At 44.5% G+C, this 19,038-nt stretch overlaps 1 protein-coding gene across 1 annotated transcript in view; it reads right to left on the reverse strand.

Moving 5' to 3' along the window:
* The window catches only part of MED27 (mediator complex subunit 27), a 178,874-nt gene that overhangs the window by 11,831 nt on the left and 148,005 nt on the right, over nucleotides 1-19,038 (reverse strand). Inside the window, exon 6 of the mRNA XM_035112590.2 lies at nucleotides 10,703-10,744. Coding sequence (XP_034968481.1) covers nucleotides 10,703-10,744 — 42 coding nt within the window. The remainder of the gene's footprint in view (nucleotides 1-10,702; nucleotides 10,745-19,038) is intronic.

Here is a 19,038-nt window from a genome sequence, read left to right on the forward strand (position 1 = left end):
GCATTGTATTTATTCATTGCTGTCAGCTGCCTTGCCAGGGTTATACCCCAAAAGCCAGGGTATGGATATCTTAAAGAAACAGAGGTGGTGAGCTAGCCACCCGCTAGGGTTGGGACAATTCCCCCTCCTAATGGTTTTACTGGGATGAAACTTGCATAACAAATTTATAAAATTATGCATGGCGTGGAGAAAGTGCGTAGAGGAAAGTTTTTCTCCCTCTCTCACAAGACTAGATCTTGTGGACACCCAATAAAGCTGAACTATAGAAGATTCAGGACAGATAAAAGAAAGGACATATTCACACAGTGCATAGTTAAAACTATGGAACTCACTCCTACAGGAAGCAATGATGGCCACCAACCTAGAGGACCTTAAAAAAGGATTAGACAAATCCATGGAGAAGGCCATTAGTGGCCACTAGAAATGATGGCTATGTTCTGCCTCCATGGATGGAAGCTGTAATCCTTCTGAAAACCGGTTTCTGGAAACTGTGGGAGGGGAGAGGGCTCTTCTGCTCTGTTCCTGCTTTAGCGATTCCTACATAGGTTTCCCTCCCTTACTATAGAAGTTAGATGAGATCAACAAGACCCACCTCCTCATCCACAAAATGCATACTACCTCTAGCATGTGTGTTAGCTTTCCCACAACCTGGTGCCCCCCAGATGCTTTGGATGGATCCTGACGATGGAGCTGCAGTTGAAAGCACCTGAAGGGCGCCAGGTTGAGAAAAGCTGATATATACAGACACGCACAATAAAAAGCCACAGTATAATTGCACACTGTCTTTCTTCCAACTGCCAGTAATTAGCTTATTCCCATTCTAACTTGCAAGCTATCTATCATGCCCTAGTTTCCCCCTTCACACAGCATGCTTAGATTCCTAGTTACGTAACAGGCACACATAAAAGCAAACCGTTAGCAACAGCTCTCCTTCTGCTACATTTCAACCTCCAACGAATTGATTTTGTGGCGTTTTCTTTTTTTCTTTTTAACGCTTCCACAACAAAGTTGCTTTTTGGGGGTGTTATTAGCATTGAAGATGTGGGGAAAACTTTGCTGTGGGGGAAAATAAAGTGTTGCCATTAACAAATTCAAACTGACTGGCTACTTGGGCATAGCAGACATATGCTGTTCCTATTGTAATGCAAAGCTAATGAGATTCCGCTGGGAGATAAAAGCCATCCCAGGACTGCTGGAATACTAATAATGTTTTCTCAATGAAAAAGCAGGTGATTGGTACCAGAAGCAAATGGGGGGGGGAGAAAGCATTTCGAACACAGATCAAAGTGGGCTCCAAACAGAAAGAGGAGGAAGGGGTGGAAACGCCCCGAACCCCACAGAAGTAGCACCAAACAGTGTTTGGTCGAGTGCTGCAAAGTGATGAGGAAAAAACTCAACCTGACTTAGAGGCATAGCTGCCAAGTTTTCCCTTTTCTCGCGAGGAAGCCTATTCAGCATGAGGGAAAATCCCTTTAAAAAAGGGATAACTTGGCAGCTATGCTTAGAGGAGTAGGAACTTCACACTAGTGCTCCTCAAATTAAAACTCTTTCAAATACACATTTTCTCTGACAAAAGGATAAAAAAATAACCAGACTGCAAAGGTTTCATTAATGTGTATGTCCCATGGGGAGGTTTCATTCTCCTCTCCAACATTTATCTGCGATGTTATGACTGACATCCTGTAATACTTCTCGATTTCACTTATTAGCATAGTCCCACAATTGCCGTTCATTTTAAACATTATTTTGCCATCTAAGCCAAACTTCTTCTTCCTTGGATTTAAGTTTTACTGAGAAGAAGAGTTTCAAAGATGAACATTTTGGATTACTGCAGCTCTGGGAAGCAGAAAACTCCTTTAAGAGATCCATAATGCACAAGAATCCATTTGGAACTGAGTTTGGCACTTTGGAACCTGGCTCAGTTCAGCTTGGAATATTTTGGAAGCTACCTGCCTCATGTCCAAATCAGAACTTCAATTCAGAAAAATTGAAGTTTTGTGCTGCTCCATGGGCTATCATGGGGAAATAAATAAATGGCTATTACCTTTGCTCTTTTTGACACAATTGGCTGAAAACTGCAGGTATCACAGTCCCTACTGACAAACTTTAGAAGGTCAGGTGCAGGTATTTACAATGATATGCTGATTAAAAAGGATTGACTTTATTTAATAGTAGAATATTGTTTCGTTTTAGCATGTAAGCATTGCTTATTGTAAATCCTGGTTTACACAATACTAAGCTGGGATTCTTAAATGGTGTTTCCTATGATCATGCTTTTCTCCATTTCTGTGCTGGAAATAGATTTCATAAAATTCCAAAATCATGACAGCGCAGGAAATACCTAACTGATTGTGGAGACTACTGCTACCACATGCATGGATCAAGTCGATTCCTATTTAACATTTAGATATTGCTTAAACAAAAAAAAAAGTACAAGCAACTGGCACTCTATGTACATAGAACATTATATAATTTTCATTTTAAAAATACAGATAAATGTAAACATTAAAAACAACCTGACAAAAAATTTAACACACACACATTATTTATTTGATGCCTATGATTACTATCCAGTTCACTGCTCTGAGATAAATTTAGAATCACCAAACTAAACTAAATGAATGTTTTGAAACCTGCCTATTTGTTTTTTTAGCGTTTCTGCCTGTCTTACTGGGCCAATGACTGCTACCCTATGTTTTACACATACAGAGGGCCTGCCCCTTATGAGAGGGTTCAGTTCTGGGGATTCATGGGCAAATGCAAGATCATGCAAAGTCAGGAACCCCCAGAACTGTCCCCCTGTGTGGTACTGAAGGGCTGCTAACTGGGGTCTGGGAAGCTTGTGAGAGAGCTCTGAGAGCTTCCCTTCTGCAACCTTCCCAGACCCTGGTAAGTGAGAAAAATCCACTGGATGTAAGGATATGGGAAATAAATAAATACAGTGGTGCCTCGCTTAACGAATGCCCTGCTTAACAAAATTTCCGCTTAACAAAAGGATTTTTCGAGCGGAGGTTGCCTCGCTAGACGAATTCGTTTTATGAAAAATTCGTCTAGCGAATCGCGGTTTCCCATAGGAATGCATTGAAATTCAATTAATGCCTATGGGCAAAAAAAATGCATTCCTATGGGATTCGCTAGACGAATTTTTCGTTATAAGAAAAGACCCGTGGAACGAATTAAATTCGTCTAGCGAGGCACCACTGCAAATAGCGAGTGGAGGGTTTCCCTGGCTCATCATCATCGTTTATTTATTCCCCACACACTCCCTCTGTAAAGTTGTGAATGTGTAAATTAACCGAGTGCAAGTTGTGGGCTTACTGCATGTGTTTTATGTTTATATTGTAATGGCCATTGGCTGCAATCAATAAAAATTAGAACCACAGAATTGTAGAGTTGGATGGGGCCCCTGAGGGTCATCTAAGTCCAACCCCCTGCAATGCATGAATTATGCCCTCAGACATATCTAGATGGGCTTGAACCACCAGCCTTCTAGTCAACAACCTTTGAAAAATTTAAAAAATCCAGTTGTTGCAATTTCACAATTTGGCCATGCAGGATACCAATTCAATAGGCTGACCCTGGAACTGCCCATCACCTGTCCTTGAGCAGATACTGTCAATATTCTGTACTTGACTCATACATGCATTCATTCCACACACCTATTCACAGAGATTAATGACAGGAATACATCTTCATATATTACAATACTTATGTGCCCTTGTACTGGAAGAAAACAGTACTTTAGGACTGCAGACTTTACAGAGAGACAACCTAGATGCAAAACCAGGCCAGGATAATAAGGGGTTGAGGGTGGCTTGTGGTGGCAGCCCCTCTACTTTGAAATTCCGGCTCCCAAGCTCTTGGGATGGGAAGGGAAACAATAATTAATAAATTATGTTATTACAAAAAAATAAGGGAGTTTGCAAAGATTCTATGATGTACTGTTGGGTTTCCTCCTCAAACAAAACACCCACCCACAATAATGGTTGTATTTAAATGCATGGTTTTTCTATATAATCCAATGTTTAGTCCTCTGTTGTTGAGAAAGATGTAAGAAGCTTATTCTCATTCGTGCAAAGCATGTCTGGACATGTGTTGACCCCACCATGCAGAATGGGGGCTGCCTCCCATGTTGTGTTTCTAGGGGTGATTCATATAGCACCCGGCAGCTGCTGTGTGTAACCCTGAAGGGAGGTGGTTGTCTGCAGCCTCTGACTATGCACTGAAACACTGTTAAAATTATTTCCCTTTTCCAAGAAGGTTTGCCTAGTGTCAACTACGGTATGCTGCGTTTTAAGCAAAGATGCTGCTGCAGCTGATTTGCTTTCCAATGCAAAGTGGCTGGTTAGGTTTTAGTTGTTGTGCTGAATTTCTATGCTCCTGGTCTGTTTTGTCTGTATTTTTGTATTTCATTGTAGAAAAGAAAAGAAAACCCATGGCATCCCGACAACCAGCCTTGTGCAATAGGTAGGCTGAGTAATTGTGATCACCCATAAAGCTACATGTCCGAGTGGGAATTTGAACCCTGGTCTCCCAGGTCCTAGTCCAACACTCTAACCAGCACAACATTTACTTCCACTCGAGAGTTTCCATCTTATCTGCTAAGCTCTCACCCTCTCTCAGTCTTATGGCCTGACCAATCATTCTTCTCAATCATTCCTGTTGTGTTCATATACTATTTTTCTTCTGTAATTCAAACGTGGTGAGTAAAAATAGAAAACAGAATAAAGATATAATCTACTGATGAAAATATTCCATGAAACAGGAAGCTTATACTTTCCTCCTGATTTTCACCAGATCAGGGTACTCTGTGGCCATCACTGAGGACGGTCTTCTACAAATTGTTCAGGTCCATTTAGATCAGGGGTCCCCAGACTTACCCGCCTTTGGGCCGGAGCCCGCCGCGCCGATCGTGCGGCGGGCCGGAGGGTGGGGGAGTGCGTGCGCAGTGGGGCGGTGGGGGAGTGTGCGCCAGTGCGCATGCGCACACCCATTTACTGGTGCGGTGGCGCGCTTCCAGGCCGAAAAAAATTGCCGAAAATTGTTTGTGCGCATGCGTATGGGCCTCCCCGACCCGGAAGTGCACCTCCCCCGACCCGGAAGTGCACCGGAAATGACCTCTTCTGGGTTGGGCGAGGCCCATACGCATGTGTAGAAACGATTTTCGGCGATTTTGTTCAGATCCGGAATGGCGGCGCCGCGGTCATCGCGGGCCGGATTGGGAGGCCAATTGGGCCGCATCTGGCCCGCGGGCCGTACTCTGGGGACCCCTGATTTAGATTATGCTTTTCTTGATGAATAGACTAAGCAGGGCCCTCCCCTCCCAAACTGAAGCAACTGGTAGGCTCCTATGGGGAACAGCATTCCTTCAGGTAACCTCCAAACCATGGCCAGACACCAAAGTGCTAGCAGCTAGAGAAAGGGGGGAAGGGGGGCAGAAACACATTTTTCAAAATATATACCTATATTAAATTTTATTTTAACAAAATAGCTGTAACAATGAGAATGTGATGTTCTTCTAGGGTTTTGCTTTTATACTGCAAAATTTGCAATCAGCCTTTGAAAAAAGGGTGGGAACAAAGACCCTCAATGATGATGATAAAAGGAAAATAAAAAAGCTCTTACTTTTCCTTACTAGCTGGAGATGCTCGAGGAGCTAATAAAAAGGTTAAAGATCGGCGCTGTCTCTGCACCTGCAGAGTTTAAAATGTCAGAAAAATGTGGAGATGTGCCAACCTTTCCTCGGCTCTTTGTGTTTCTGCCCTTTCAGAGATTCCTCCCTGTATTTTTAAGCTCTATTCTCTGAGACTCACCCTGCTGGTTCGCTGGATGGTCATAAAAGCTCATTCACCCCAGAAAGGGAGTTCAAGAAAATCTCCAGGGGAACCTCTGTAAATACCTGTACATTTTAGTTGTAATGGGCCCTCTGGGAACACTCTTCCCCCATCAAATTAAACACACTCGGGGATCCTACTAATCAGGGGAAGGCACAAGTCTTGCTGACACAGCCAGAGTTTGCAAACAAAGAAGTCAAGACGAATTAAGCTCCACATGACAGGGCTGGATTGGGAAGGACGGAGGCCTTTGCTCTTTAACCCAAAAGGGCCGTGCTGTGGCTGTCTAAGAAATTAACATGTTGGCAGCTACATTGAGCAGGTAGCTCTGCAAGCTCCAGATGCTGCTTTATTGCCACTGAAGAGAGAGTAAAAAACAGTCTGGCTTTGAAAAACCTGCCATTCAAAGGAAATCAATGTTGTGATATTCCAAGGGGCTACCACAGAAAGGAGTCATTGGAAACATGGCATTGCTATTGAGAGGGGCAAAGCTTAAGAAGGATAGCACACAGATAGGTAGAAACCGTACTCACACACCTGCAGTCAAGGAAATATTTATGTGGCTTCCCTGCCCAGTCCAATCTGGACACCAACTCCTCAAAGGATGAACAAGACCTCTGGCTGACCATACACTTGGGGGAACAGCGTCCTCCAAATAGGAGCCAACTCCTAGGGGCCAAGGGGTCTTTGCCCCTACAATAAAATATTTGAGCCCCTCCCTAAGTTGATGGGCATTGCCATTCATATGGTGTGTGTGTGTGTGTGTGCCACATCATGTGATCAATTACGTGGGGCGGGGGTTACTTGCCTGCCCCCCAAATATTTTATTCAAGTTGGCACCCCTGGTCTTCCATCACCAGCCCTGGAGTTCCCTAGTCTGGGGAGGAACCCCTCAAAAGCTGCCTCCAGTGGACCCTCTTGAGAGCCTTTGGGGTGAATGTGGGCTGATGAGCTCCCAGTAGAGTTTGAGAGGGAGGTCAAGCCAACCTTCAGCCAACATCTGAGAGTGCAGATGTTCAGGCCCACATGAAAGCGTGTACCTGAAAGACTAAACTCGCATGTGACAGGAATAAAGAATCCCTTATGGGAAAGCATTCTCAGCTGGGATTAGGAATGGCCTTGTCTTCATGTTGAGCTTTTCCATTGCTGGAACACCATCACAGGTCCTTAGCTTCCTGACCCTAAAAGTAGAATTCTCGACTCACACTGCTAGGCTGGATCTTCTCTGTTGTTGACCTCAGGACTTTCTAATGTTGCCTCTAGACCACATTTTGGACTCAGAATGATTCATACCTGATCCTGACTGGTCTTTGACTTTGCATGCTTGACTTATCCTAACATCGTTTGGCAATACTGAGTGTGAGACCATAGCCTCCTTAGACTCTCCAGGCTTGGAACCCACCTGGAGACTCCCAACTCCCATCAAGCCCAGCCAACATGGCCAATGGTCAGTGCTGATGGGAGTTGTAGTCCAACAACATGGCGGGCCACAGGTTTAAGTAGGCTTTTACAGTAAAATAATGGCAGTGACAGGAGGTGGGCCACCTAATTCTAGCATTAGGCTACAGAATAAAAAACAGAGCCAGAAAGACAAAAAGTTGTGTGTAAAGTGACTTTGGGGCATTGTTGTTGCACTTATGGAACGTTGTTGCACAAGGGGAAAAACAGTAAATTACCAAATATTGATGTGAAACGGAGAGCATAACAAGAATCATCTGTTGTGCAACCAGGTTCCATTAGCACAAGTGTTGCATTGGATTCCACTGTTGTACAACATTTGAACACTGCCATCTGCTACCGCAAGGGCTCTTGCAGTAGCGGAATGAGAATGCTGAATACAGCCAGATCTTTACAATTCATCAATGTCATTGACCACTGTGGGATTAGAAGGACTTCAGCTTAAGCACATTGGTTTATGTGGTCTGTGAATGGGGCTGTGTACAATGAACCTGAGGCAGGTTATATCTTACTACTGGCTTTTTAATTCCTCTGCATCAAGCATTTGAAAAAGAAAGCATTTATAAATATGTTTGTGTGTATGAACACACACACTCACACTCACTCTGTATCTAATGTTGGAATCCTAAAGCGTTAAGAGAGCCAAGCCTACAGCTTGGATCCATTTATAATGTAAAAACCCATTTAATGGCAAGAATGAAAGCTACTCCATGGGCTATAATTAGTTTAAAGCATTATTGATGAAGGATTATCATGGATGATTTTGTCCTAAGTTGCTCTGCATTATACTCCTCTCTGCCTGACACAAGGAATATATTTTTCAGAAGGGAGAGAAAGGTTTGCTTAATCCGTTAATTCTCACTTGTCTCTTGGGTAACAGACTAACTACTGTGTTATTCTGCCTCTTAATGCTAGTCAGGGAATGGGCTGCTATCTACCTCCCTGAAGCTATTCTTTGATCTGGAGGAAGCTGGCATCACAGGTCAAAATTATTTACTTCTGGGTAAACACAAAACCCTGGCACCAAAAGTTTCAAGAGATATCTATACAGGAATTGTAGTGGCATGCCTCCAGGCCAGGCCCAAGCTAAAGAGTCTCTTGCTGGTATTTGTTTGACAAACTTGAGCAATGGCTTTTCAAAACTTTCAACTTTTAAGAAACTATTTTCCACATCTGTTGAAGAACTTCTCCATATGTGGCATTCTAGGATGTGGCATAGTATGCTAAAAGGTAAAGGGACCCCTGACCATTAGGTCCAGTCGTTACCGACTCTGGGGTTGCGGCGCTCATCTTGCATTATTGGCCGAGGGAGCCAACGTACAGCTTCCGGGTCATGTGGCCAGCATGACAAAGCCGCTTCTGGCAAACCAGAGCAGCACACGGAAACACCATTTACCTTCCCGCTTGGAGCAGTACCTATTTATCTACTTGCACTTTGACATGCTTTCAAACTGCTAGGTTGGCAGGAGCTGGGACCGAGCAACCGGAGCTCACCCCGTCGCGGAGATTCGAACCGCCGACCTTCTGATCAGCAAGCCCTAAGCTCTGTGGTTTAACCTACAGAACCACCCGTGTCCCATGGCATAGGATGCTAGACAGGTCCTATTAAGCCCCTCAATGTCATTCATTGTGAACCAGGTTCCTGAGCCTGTCAGGCATATATTGCAGGGAGAGATCAGTAATCTTCTTGATCTTCCTACTGAGAAACCATCAATACACTCTGAAATATCACAAGGTTCCTCAGAACAGTTTGTAAGCCACTGTACCAGAGGGGAGAAATATGACAGGAAACTAAGCAAAGTATATTGGACTTTTTAAGTTCCTTCAACTTAAGGCTTGGATCCCATAAAACGAAAACGGGTTTAGCTTAATATTGGAATGTCAAGTCATCCCCTTGGGATTGGGATTAAAGCAGTTGAGGCAAATCTGCTAGCGTCTACCATCTTTGACCTGGTGTCCTTATGGAGGTGATTTTTACTCAACACCACTGACACCAACTGTGACCCTGCCAAGCAAGTGGCCATTTACAATACAATTACTAGTTTCAATAGCTCTTATAATGGACCAAATGTCTTGTAATATTTGTGTGTGTGTGTGTGTGTGTGTGTGTGTGTGTGTGTGTGTGTGTATTAGAGAGTGTGTATCAATAGCTCAGCTTACATATGAAGTATAAGAACAGCAACAAGAATTCATGCCCCAAATTTACAGAAGCTTAAAATGAAAATTCACATGAAAACTGAAACATCCAACCAATCCTGGTTGTTACATACAGTGGAACCTTGGTTTATGAACACCTCGGTTTATGAATTTTCGGTTTACGAATGCCGCGGACCCATCTGGAATGGATTAATTCACTTTCCATTACTTTCAATGGGAAAGTTCGCTTCAGTTTATGAACGCTTCAGTTTATGAACAGACTTCCGGAACGAATTACACCCATGCTTCGGGTTAAGTACGCTTCAGGTTGAGTACTCCGCGGACCCGTCTGGAACGGATTAATCCACTTTCCATTACTTTCAATGGGAAAGTTCGCTTCAGTTTATGAACGCTTCAGTTTAAGTACTCCGCGGACCGTCTGGAACAGATTAATCCACTTTCCATTACTTTCAATGGGAAAGTTCACTTCAGTTTATGAACCCTTCAGTTTATGAGCAGACTTCCGGAACCAATTGTGTTAATAAACCAAGGTACCACTGTATTACATTCCTGCATTGCAGGGGGTTGGACTACTTGAACCTTGGGATGCCTTCCAACTCTATAATTCTATGTGTCTATGTTTACAAACGAAGTTCATGGGGAAAATGATAATATAGCCAACAATTGAGACTACATTCCAATAGGCTACCTGCTAGATTAACCAAAATTAAGCTCGACATAAATGTTATATCAAAAAATACTGTAAATCCATGATTATTTTTAAAATCTACTTTAAATGTGTTAATTACCCATTGAGACAAGTTCCTATATTTTATCACACCCTTCCTTAATAAATGGTGCTTTTGACAATCCCTATTTTCCTGCATGTTATGGATCTATACACTTAACATCCTGATACTTCACAGACGTAATATAGAAGACAGAATGAAATTGAGTGTTTTCTGTTAAAACAAATTGTGAGCTCTCTGCATATGCAGATAATTACTTCAACCTGTTCTTAAAATGGTCACCTTGCCTTCTAGCACATCTGTGAAGCTCCAAGTGTGTTGAGGAAGGTGGAATCCAGAACAGTTGCCAGAACATTTAACTAAATAAGCATTCACTTACTTCAGCATGCATATGCAAGCTAAGAGACAGTATGAGCACATTTTGAAAACGGTGTATATATAAGGTCATATTCAAATATGAAATAACATAACAACATAACATAACATAACATAAAGCAGACACCATTAAGAAACAAAGAAACTTGCCTTTTGGAACACTTGATAGTTGGACTTGGACCATATGTCAAGCTGCAAAAAAAGAAACAAGTCCCATATCATCATCATCATCATCATCATCATCATCATCATCATCATCAAATGTGTATCTTCATCTTCATCTGAGGATTTCAGGGGAGTTTACAATATAAAAACACAAAAATACGTAACATAGCAACAAACAAAAACAATACCCCCCTCCCCAGTTTAAAAGCCCTTAGGTTGTTTAATTAGGCCTGGGAGAAGAGGAATGTTTTTGTCTGGTGCCTAAAGATATGCAACGATGGCGTCAGGCGAGCCTCTCTGGTTAGAGCCTTCCACAAGTGGGAAGCCACCAAAGAAAAGGGACATTCTCATTTTGCTGCCCTCCAGATCTCTCATCATGGAGGCAGACAAGCAAGAGTATCAGATGAATGCAGGGTCTGGGACGGCGCATATAGGGAGAGGTGGTCCTTGAGATATTGCAATCCTGAGCTGGTTAAGGCTTTATAGGTCAAAACCAGTACTCTGAATTGGGCCCAGAAACTCACTTGCATGCAGTGCAGTTGGGCTAGGATTGGCATTATATGCTGAAACTGCATTGCCCTGGTGAGCAACCTGACCAACAAATTTTGCAGCAGCCTTCTTCAGAAGAAGTCCTATGTATAACACACTGCAGAAATCTAACATAGATGTTGCCAAAGCACAGATGACAGAAATTATGTTAGCCCTGTCCAGATAGGGGTACAGCTGGGCCATCAGCCAAAGCTGATGGAAGGCACTCTGCCCCACCAAGGCCACCTGAGCCTCAAGTGACAGCAATGGATCCAGGAGTACTCCCAAGCTGTGTACCCATTCCTTCAGAGGGAGTGCAAACCCATCAAGAATGGGCAACCTCCAATCTATCCAGTCCAGAGAGCCACCCACTAACAGTGCCTGAGCCTTATCTAGATTAAGCTTCACTTTACTGGCTCTCATCCAGTCCGTTACACATCCACTGCCACACCTGCAGATGCAAAAGAGGAATAGAGCTGTGTGTCATCAGCATAATGCTGACAACATACTCCAAAACTCCAGTTGACCTCACTCAGAGGTTTTATGTAAATGCATGTTCAACAACACAGGGGATAAAATCAAACCCTGAGGAACCCCAAATGGAAACGAAGAGCACTCACCAAGCATCACCCTCTGGACCATCCAAGTAGGACCGAAACCATCACAAAGTGGTGCCACCCACCCCCAACTTGGTCAGTCGTTTCTGAAGGATACCATGGTTGATGGTATCAAAATACACTGAGAGGTTGGGGAGAATTAACAGGGACACATTTCCCTTGCCTGCCTCTTGACAGAGATCATTATACAGCGGTTTCTGTGCAAAAACTGGGCCTAAATCCTGACTGATATTGGATCCTCCAATAGTGCCTGGATCTGACCCATGACCACTTGCTCAAGAACCTTGCCCAAGAATGGGAAATTGGCAAGTGGTTGGTAATTGCTTAATTTTCTGAATTCAGGGGGAGTTTCTTGATGAGTGGTTTTGCTACTGCCTTCTTCAAGCGAACAGGGCCCTCTCCCCCTCACAGCTGTCCCTTCCCTGTCAGTGTTTCTCAGCCAAGAGGGTCATGGGTCCAGAACACAAACTGTCACCCTGACCAATCCAAGCACCTTGTTTGCATCCTTGAGACGTTCTAACTGAAACTCTTCCAACATAACAGTACTCTGTACATCTCTTGAAATTCATCTGCTGTAACAGTAGAGTCAAGGTCCTGGCAGATGCAAGCAAGATTAACATACATGAAATATTAAGAAACACAGATTCATTCCACCTTTTTTTATTAGACTGATTCCTCTTGGCATTATTCCTGACAACCAAATTTAAACTGGAATCCTAAAGGGGTCCAGTGCACATGCAACACAAGGCCTATTCAGGCATCCAGCCTCACATGAGGTAGCAGCAGGGCTGGCCCACTCATAAAGCAAGGTGAGGGAACTGCCTCTGTCAGCAGGATCCACAGAAGCAGCAAATCCAGCCTCTGAGGAATGCATTGCCCTCTGTTGCTGCTGCAGTGCCAGGGTTCCTTGGAGGCCTCTGCTGCCTCAGCAGCTGCTCCCAATGCTGCCTCCACAATGGCCTCTTGGTAAATAGGAGGGACTGCTAGCCTTCCTCCTATGGAGGAAATCACAGGGGCTGCCCTCTGGTGTCTCCTGGACTCTGCACCTGCCTTCGATTACCAGTTCTACCATCAGGTAAGGTTGCTTTGACCCTCACCCTTGTTCCTGATGTATAGCTTCACTCCTCCCTTCTTCCCTGGTGTGGGGGATGCCATTTTATGACTTGCCTCAGGTGCTAAAATGTCTTGGGCCAGCCCTGAGTGGGAGAGTGGGTCTGTGCATGTCGAGCCTGCCTAGACACCCAAACCATTCCGTCACAAATGCTGCCTACATGCTAGAGATATGCCTATTGTGGAACAACCTCCTGAACATGTATCAGCTGTCCCTGTGAGCTGTAACTCTGAGTGCCAGCACTTTAAAATGGGGACTGGAAATATACTGGCAAACAGCATAATTAGTACAATATAGATGTAATGTGAACTGACTGCCTGGCACTGAACAGTACCTAGATGGCCACAATTTTGCACCAGCTGAAATTACCAAAAAGTCTTCAAAGCCAACCTCATGTTGTCTGGGCAGCCTCAGAGCATTACAATAGTCAGGATCCCACTAGTGCAGGGGTAGGCAACCTAAGTCCTGTGGGCTGGATGCGGCCCAATCACCTTCTCAATCCTGCCCACGGACGGTCCAGGAATCAGTGTGTTTTTACATGAGTAGAATGTGTCCTTTTATTTAAGACTAGCTGGCCCTGCACGCGTTGCTGTGCGTTAGTCTGTGAAATGGAGGGTAATAGCCCCCCTTCAGATCCCCCTGAGCCTCAGAGTCCCCCTGAGTCGAGGCGAGATACTGTGGAGAGGGCAGGTTTTATCCCTGTGTCTCCCCCCCCACCCTGTTCTGACCCATCACATATCCCTGTCCCTATTTGGGGCCCCCATCCCCCCCAGGCAGGACCCTACCTCCACTTGGCAATGTTGGGCCTTGCGCTGAAAAAGGCGTTTTCAGTTGGTTTGGTCTTCAACACCTCTGCCGGATGGATGGATGTGAGTGGTGAATCTCGTGGTGGAGGCGGGGTTTGTGGGTGTGGTGTAGATCAGCGTTTCTCAACCGCTGTTCCGCGGCACACTAGTGTGCCGCGAGACGCTGGCTGGTGTGCCGCGACGCGCGGCGACGAGAAGGGCGATTTGCATTGTCACGTGCCTGGCAGCCGCCAATAGACAGCGCTGACCCGCCGGAAAGGAAGCCGGCTGGGTCACGACGCGGGGCGAGCACAGCTCTCAACAGCCACCACAAAGGCCTCGGACATGAGAGGCGGCCGGCGGGTGCTGCTGCTGCTGTTTGTCTTGCTCTCGCTGCTCTTGCTGGCGGCGCCCGGGGCTTGATCGGCGCGAGGCCGCGGGCCGACAAGCAGAACAGCCTCCGGAGGGCAGCCAGCAGCGTCTACGAGGGAGTGAGCGGCCTCTTCGGCGAGGAGCACGTGCTGGCAGAGAAATCAGCGGCTTGTGAAGCCTTATTACAGGAGATTGCAACCAACACAGCAATTGGCAAGTGTTTCTTACAGTCATAATTCACTGAGATTTAGGACTTACCCCACAAACTAAACTGGGCGCTCTCTCTCTCTCTCTCTCTCTCTATAGTCAATATAGGCACAGAGTTAAATTTTTTAACTTTTTTAATGGTGGTGTGCCTCGTGATTTTTTTCATGGAACAAGTGTGCCTTGGCCCAAAAAAGGTTGAGAAACACTGGTGTAGATTTCACAGGAAGGGAGGGAGTGTACTGTGGGAGGAAATCCATTTGAGGGCGCTATTTTACTTTGTTGAAAAAGAGGTTTGTACCTGCAGAGGTGTGAGATTTGAGGGATTTTTTTTTCTAACAACACTCGGGGAGTGGCCTGGATCGTTGTGTCAAAATTTCAGGACGATCGGTCAAGCGGTTACGGAGAAAAGTGGATCCTGCACTTTCATGATTTTTTACATTTTTATATATATAGATGCATCTCTGGGTTATTTGTGGGGCATAGAAATTTGTTCTCCCCCCCCTCAAAAAAAAATAGTCCGGCCCACCACATGGTCTGAGGGACAGTGGACCGGTCCATGGCTGAAAAAGGTTGCTGACCCCTGCACTAGTGCATGGATAACTGAGACAACTGGCATACCTTCCCTAACTCCTATAAAGCATTCTTGGCTGCCATCATCTGGGCAAACTTGGTTGGTCCTTCAGGGGAGAGTGCAACCTCAATCTAAGACCTCTAAAAAACCTCTATTCAGAGCAGTCTGTTTCCCTACTTATAGTGCCTCTATTTTGTCTGGACTAAAGTCTCTGCTTGTTCTCCCTCATTCAGCCCAAAACAGCTTCCAGGCACCGGTTCAGGAGTTCAACAGCCTCCCTGGGATGAAGAGGTGGAAAAAGGAGACACAGCAGTGCCATCTGTATATTGCTGATGCTTCAATTCACATCCCTGGGTGACTTTCCCATTTGCTACTAGGCTAGAGCTTAAATGCAATGCTGTCCTCACATACCTGATTGAGTGCCAATCTTGCTCAAATGGCTGCACTGCTGAAGATAAACCAAAAGCCTGGTTTATCTTCTGTTGTTTCTTCTGTAATAATTTAGGCTGCTATCCTAATCTCACATACTTAGGAGTAAGCTCTATTGAATTCAACAGGACTTTTTCCAAGTAGACCTAGTTAGGAATGAACTTTTGCATGGGCATCTATAGACGTTTTCCTGCAATTACCTATTTCTGTACTGCCACAATATAAACTCATACAAACAAGTCCTCCTGGGCTACTTCACCCTCCACCTAGACAGCACAATCGCTTCAATTCATTTGGAACAGGTTGTGCTGATCGATGTGAATATTTAACAGTGTCAGAACTGTGTCTGTAACAAGGGCATCTCATATAAAGCCTTGATGCAGTCTTGTGTCCACAACATAAGCAATTCAGTGACAAGTGACACAGAAAACATTTAGCTGAATTAAGCCAGAAAACTGGCCTACAGGGACCAAATAAAATGCCCCCCCCCCTGAATACTGTATTTAGATTCCTCGGAAGGAGAGACCTTTGTTAAGCAGAAGTTAAGGTCACAGGGTAATGTTATGCACACACCTGAGATTCAGATACCTTTTACATTTTTCAAGAGCAGCAAAAGCAATACATTTCAATATTAAAACACAGTAAAGTCTTGCAACTGGATTTTGGGATTTAAAGGATTGTGGAGAGCATGGATTAATGAAATGTGCCACTAAGTAACTGAGTTCAATTTTATGTAGATGGTTGCTATGTTCTTGGTAAAGTTGGGGGGTAGATCAAGATGAACACCTTGCAGTGTTCTAGCAGCCCACCCAAACAATCACAAATTTATGGCATTTATGGCTCACTCCTTTTCAATTCCACATAGCTCTGTTTTTCCTCTCCTGTCTGGAGCACACCCCGCCTCATTTAACATTCTTGTAAATATCATTATTATTTATTCATATGACACCATCAATATGCAGGTGCTTTAGAGAGTACAGGAGGGCAAGCCCTTGCCCAGAGGAGCTTGAAATCCATAAATCTGGCACAGGAGAGACAACAGAAGTGGAGGGAGAGGTAAACATGGAAGAACTGGCATTTAAGATCAAGCCATGGTTGAACCATGGGAACTAGAGGGTTCTGCCAAAGGAGGATTCGTGCTCTTTCTCGGTTCCATTTTCAGCTCTGTGAGTTTTTCAAGGCTCAGATTAATTCTACTTGATCCAACTTTTACCCAGATCCCTTGCAAAAGTGGACACTCACTCTCTTTAGGAGAGGCTATTCCATTGGGGTGGGGGAGAAATGTGACCATGGGCCTAAATAGGTTGGCAACCTATACTGTAGGACGGAGCCAGTCTAGCTTCTCTAAGGAGGGAGTTCCAAATTCTGGGAGCAGCCACCAAGGTGAGAGGGCACCCGCCAAACATGTCTGTGAGTGTGGGCAGGACTTAGCCTTTCCCAAAGATTTCAGAGCCCAGGCAGATTCAGAAGAATATGGTCCAGCAGATAACTTAGGCCTAAGTTGTATAGGGCTTTTAAAGTCATAACCAGCACTTTGAATTATGTGTGTAGAAACAGACAGGTAGCCATGGGGCTAGCATTGTCAGCCTGTGATCCACACATAGGTGAAAAAAAACCCAACAACATTACTGGTTTGAACAGAGATATCGGATTCTTATCTCATTATACATGATATGCGATCTTCAGCCATCTCAACCCTTGCTTTTTCATGCAAAACCATTTGCAGTCGTTTTCGGTCATCAACAGCTATCAGTCAGTCAATCACCCACTTCCACCACCCTTCTGAGTGATCCCCCCTCCCCTCCCCATCCCCACCCCTTCTCTACATAAGTGCCTGGGGACTCCTATTTCACTGTATCTGAAGAAGTGTGCATGCACACGAAAGCTCATACCAAAATAAAAACTTAGTTGGTCTTTAAGGTGCTACTGAAGGAATTTTTTTATTTTACTTTGACCCAGACCAACACGGCTACCTACCTGTAAACATTACTTGGATCAGTCCAGAAGCGACTGCAGAGGCAGTGGAAATCAAACCATGCAGCTGGATCAAAGTTATCTGATCCAATGAGCAAGACAGGCTGTTTCAAAACCAACACCCTTTCCTTTCATGTCATGGTGGCACTTGCCAACACGAGCACCATGGCTTCATAAAGGATTATTTTCGTTCTTTTGTTTAAAAAAACAAAGAAAAAATGAACCACACAGAAAAAGCACAATGCCAGTCACAACAACTGAAATCAGTTCTGAACGGTAATTCCTTAGCATAGGAGCTGAAGAACCCTAATGTAATTCAATTATTGCATTTTTTTAATGCTCACCAAGGTTTTATAAAATAAAACGGAGCCATATGCAAGGCCTGTAAACCCACCACCATGAAACCAGACGAATGAGGTGGGTGTGCTAAACAATGCATTGTTGCAGGTCTATTATTCTTCAACTTTTCACTTTCAATCAAGACACACATTTGTAACTAAAAAGCTGCTGAGAGCACAATTTCAAGGCATCCTCTGCATGTGAATTAAATTGGGCCTCAATTCACTCTCTCTCTTTCTCCCAGTGCCCTACTCTCCCCACCCACCCCCAGCGCAAGTAACAAGAGGCCATTTTCTGAAGGTCGTCTGAACGATTTCAAAGGCGATAACAAATCAAAATGTTCCCTGCATCTAATATCAAACAGGGCTGATGCCAACTCTTATTAGAGAAATCGGATTCAACCCCCCTCCCCTTTACCCAAACACACACACATCCTGCTTTGAAGTGGAAAGAATGCCGGGATCAGAAATTACTCGAGAGACGGTTCTGGCTGTCTTTGAAGCTTTCCTTTGATACCACTATTTCTTCTCCTCACTTATGCTGGGAGGCAAAAAGCTGCCTTTTCTTATTGATATGGGGTAATTAACGAAGTCAGAACATTACCATAACCCAGGTGGCTTAACAGGGCAATTCAACAGAGACACCCCCTCCTCACATTCCTTAAGCATTACCTGGTGCAAAAAAACCTATTTGGCCAGGTAGCACTGCCCATTCCAAACTTGTCAAGTCATGGCTCTTTCCCCACTTCCAGCGCTTGTACAAATGCAGCGAGTCACGACTGCCAAAGAAATACTAATGCAGTTTTTGTTTTGATTAGCAGAGCTGGGTGAGCAAATTAATGGCTCGGGTCAAAGTCTGTCCCAAAAGGATGAGCTGCAAGAAGTCCGTTAGTCAAGTATCTGAATGGTACCAGCTAATTGCCTGTCATGCTTGGACTGTGCCACTGGCAGAGGTGGGGAGAGTATGCCTGAAAATATGGGTGGCATGAAGCCACTTGTGCTGCTATGTGGCCAATTAAAATGCATCAGTCTGTGGTGGAGCGATGGGCCAGGATAAACTGCAGGAGAATCAGAGCCAGAACTGGTTGTAAAGTGAAGACTGACAGGTCCCAGTTTGCATCCAAAAAGAGGGGGGGGGGAAGCAGCAGCAGCAGCACAGAGTAACTGCCACAACACAGGTTGCTTAACAGGGTAATTCAAGTGAGACTGTGATGAAACACCCACCTAGTGCAAAAGGCAAGAAGCAATTCGCTTTGGCATGAAAATTTCCTGTCCATCTTTCTTCGTTTCTATTTGCATTTTCAATAGGAAGAACAGGCCCCTTTCATGGTTAAGACAAGAGTTTTGATTTTTTATAATCTACTTTTCTTTTCTCTTAGGACATCTCTC

This window comes from Zootoca vivipara, chromosome Z (assembly GCF_963506605.1).
Source record: "Zootoca vivipara chromosome Z, rZooViv1.1, whole genome shotgun sequence".
NCBI classification, from domain to species: domain Eukaryota; kingdom Metazoa; phylum Chordata; class Lepidosauria; order Squamata; family Lacertidae; genus Zootoca; species Zootoca vivipara.